At 43.5% G+C, this 2,940-nt stretch overlaps 1 protein-coding gene across 1 annotated transcript; it reads right to left on the bottom strand.

Moving 5' to 3' along the window:
• Positions 1-248: 248 nt before the first annotated feature.
• LOC148579915 (NADH-ubiquinone oxidoreductase chain 6) lies at positions 249-2,337 on the bottom strand. The gene is made up of 2 exons (XM_088508212.1): positions 1,303-2,337; positions 249-1,235 (listed from the first exon to the last, which is right to left on the bottom strand). The coding sequence occupies exon 1, from the start codon at positions 2,335-2,337 to the stop codon at positions 1,654-1,656; it is 684 nt and encodes a 227-aa protein (XP_088364338.1). The 3' UTR covers positions 249-1,235; positions 1,303-1,653.
• Between the last annotated feature and the right edge of the window lie 603 nt (positions 2,338-2,940).

Genomic DNA, 2,940 nt, shown 5'->3' with positions numbered 1-2,940 from the left:
CCCGGCCTCTGCTATGTATGAAATCACTGATAGTAGGGCTTGGTTGCCTAATTCCTACCCGGTTCGTCCTCCAATGAATGCCCAATGTGGACACTGGGGCTGGTCGGTAAGTATTTAAGAAAGGATGGATACCACTTTGGTTTGGAAGTGAGTCTTGAAAGTCCGGGTCTTCTACTACATCACTGGTGAGAGAGGTTCCATGTGGTATGAGGGTCAACCTGACCGGTTTAAGCCTTGTGTGCGGCCCCAATCTTCTTTTATCTTATGTTATGGGTAGGCCCCATTATTGAGACATCCTGGAAGGGAAAGGGAAGGTAGTACCGTAATTCCAAAGAAAGTCAGATGTCTGTCTAATAGGCTTTTAGGCTAATATGGTGGATTTTTTGACTATATAGTCTTGCTTACATGGAGTCATCATAGATATTCTGTCATATTAATGTCGCCCTAGACAACCTCTCTGCTGTGTCCAAAGATGCGAGAGCCGTGGCACTGCGGATAACTCCAAGGTCTATACTCTTTTTTCCTCGGGTTCCTACCATCATAGCTGCCTTATCAGGGACTGCAGTTGCTTGTAAGGATCACTTGGATTGCTACCCCAAGGCGCCATCCATCCGGTCATCAAACTCTTCGACTAAGGGTGGACAAAGAAGCTTCCTTGGGATGAGCTTCTAGCAGACTTCGTCCAGTCAAGCACTCGTGGTGTGGCTCCAGCTTACAGAGTAAATCCAGCGGAAGCTCCTTCTTCTATGAAGTGCCAGGACAGAGATATAGGGTAGGTTTCAGGGCTCGAAAGGCAGCAAAGGGTGGATTCGATACTAGTATCGGATCGGTAGCGTAACTTAAAGAGAAAGCCTTTTATCTATCCTGCCCTATCCTGTTTAAGGCCCCCCCTTATTTTTCTCATTCAGGCTAAAGCGGAATTAGTTTCAGCTGACGAATCTGTTGATGTTGAAGAAAAAGCAGAATCGGCAAAATCTACATTAGCTGCTGAAGCCGAATCGAACTCAGAAGTAGGAGACGGGCTCGAAGGTCTGCTGAGCTGAGGTCTCGAAGATGCGGGAAAGGCGGGCGCCCTCTAAGTTGACCACTCGGGAGTCGGGAATTCATTCACCGATAATATGGTAGTGTAGTCCGGAACTTCACTGTGAGATACGATACGGAATTAGAATTATGTTCCAGTTCGACTAAAAATACGCTATCTTGTCCTCTCCTCCTCGTTAGGGTTAGGGAAGGACCTGACTGCAAGCTATTTCATTTATGAGTTGGAACCCCCTGCTGACTTCGCCTGTCTGCCTGGCAAACCTAACCTCGAAACTAGAACTATACTTTTTTTCAGGTGATATTGGATTGGATAGAACCTGAAAGAAGTCATACTGGATACCACTGGTTAAAGAAACTCTCCACACGTGGGCCCTTACCTGTTGAGATGAAGTGTAAGCCTCAAGTACTATTCGCATCGCAGGTTCTTCATTTAGAGGGGGAAAACAGCTTCTCTACCATACTTGTCTTTCCTGTCCTGCGGAATACGTTTCTCGGGGTACACAAGTCCTATCGCTTAGAGATAGCTTTCTTTCGAGCTTTCACTAGAACTTGTTTTTGGCACTTGCTTTAGAACAGGCACTGAGACTGGAAACCAAGAGGCGGGAAACTTGCTTACTCTCTTCCTTCCCATCCTATCTCACGAATTGGATTCGAACCAATATCTCCGGAAACTTTCCTTTTAGTAGATCGTGAGTTATCTGTCGTCCTCCTCATTATAGTCCTCCTAAAATCAAGAGCATTTCGTCGGAAAACATCCTGTCTTTTTACCTGAGTCGTCCTATGCATAGTAAGTACTATAGCCCCAATCATGGCTACTAATAAAATTAGACTAGGAACCAAAAACCAGACGAAATAGTAGGTGTAAAGTAAATTGCCCAATGTTTCCAAATTAGTCCAACTTCGTACCTTTCCGGCATAAACCGTATATCTCAGAGAGGTCGTATTTCTTTGGGTTGGTAGTAATGGAATGGTTTCATTATCTAAAATGAAGAACATTTCCCACCAAAGGATCAGTCCAATAATACCACTAACTGGTAAATAGCGCAATACTTCTTCGTGAATCTCCGCAATTTGAATATGGAACATCATAACAACGAATAGGAATGAAACGGCTATAGCTCCTATATGAACTACTGGGAAGATCATAGCGGAGAAGTCGAGACCTAACAAAAGAAGTAAACCTGAAGTGTCGCGAAAGACTAGGATGGGAAACAAAACGGAATGTACCGGATTTTTAGCACGTGAAACCATCAAACCAGAGACCAAAGCAGGGCTCGACAAAACAGAAAGTATCATGGTACGTCGTCCGTCCTTCCCTGAAATGGAACTTTCATGCTGGAGCAAGAACTAGCATGAAAGTCGATCTATTACGACCTACGCGGTTGTTCGTATTTCATTTTCCCCTTTCTTCGAAAGCACTCACTGAGTTACTTAGATCCACAGTACTAAAGCTGCTCCCTCTCCCAATCGTGGATGCGGACACTTAATTCATCATGGAGTTTGGAATCCCTATGGATTCACTCTTCCTTTTGAGCTAGGGCCAACCGCTATGAGCTGAAAACAAACCCTTTCATTCAGGAGGAGTGGGAAATTCATTCTATGACTAGGATTCTATCTCGCTTTTATTCAATTATAAAAAATAACAAAAAAGAAAGTTTGATGGAGATTTATAGCATCATTCAAGTAAATACAGATTGAGATCGTAGAAACATGAGCTTGTGATATAGCTACGCCTAATTCCAGACCGGTTAATGCAAGAACTAAACATAAAGGACCAAGATCTCCTATGAAATAGAAAAGATCATTCATACATAGCATAGTCCAAGCGGACCCACTTAAAATCTTTACTGAACTATGACCGGCCATCATATTAGCAAATAAACGTATTCCTGAGCTTAA

The sequence above is a fragment of the Arachis ipaensis genome, chromosome B10 (genome assembly GCF_059453495.1).
Source record: "Arachis ipaensis isolate K30076 ecotype BB chromosome B10, ASM5945349v1, whole genome shotgun sequence".
Classification (NCBI taxonomy): Eukaryota; Viridiplantae; Streptophyta; class Magnoliopsida; order Fabales; family Fabaceae; genus Arachis; species Arachis ipaensis.
Note: the sequence above shows the minus strand (reverse complement) of the source record. Positions and strands in the feature narration are given on the sequence as shown.

Bases quoted from the DNA above. Each gene is read 5' to 3' on its own strand.
- LOC148579915 (XM_088508212.1), bottom strand. From the start codon at position 2,337: ATGATACTTTCTGTTTTGTCGAGCCCTGCTTTGGTCTCTGGTTTGATG.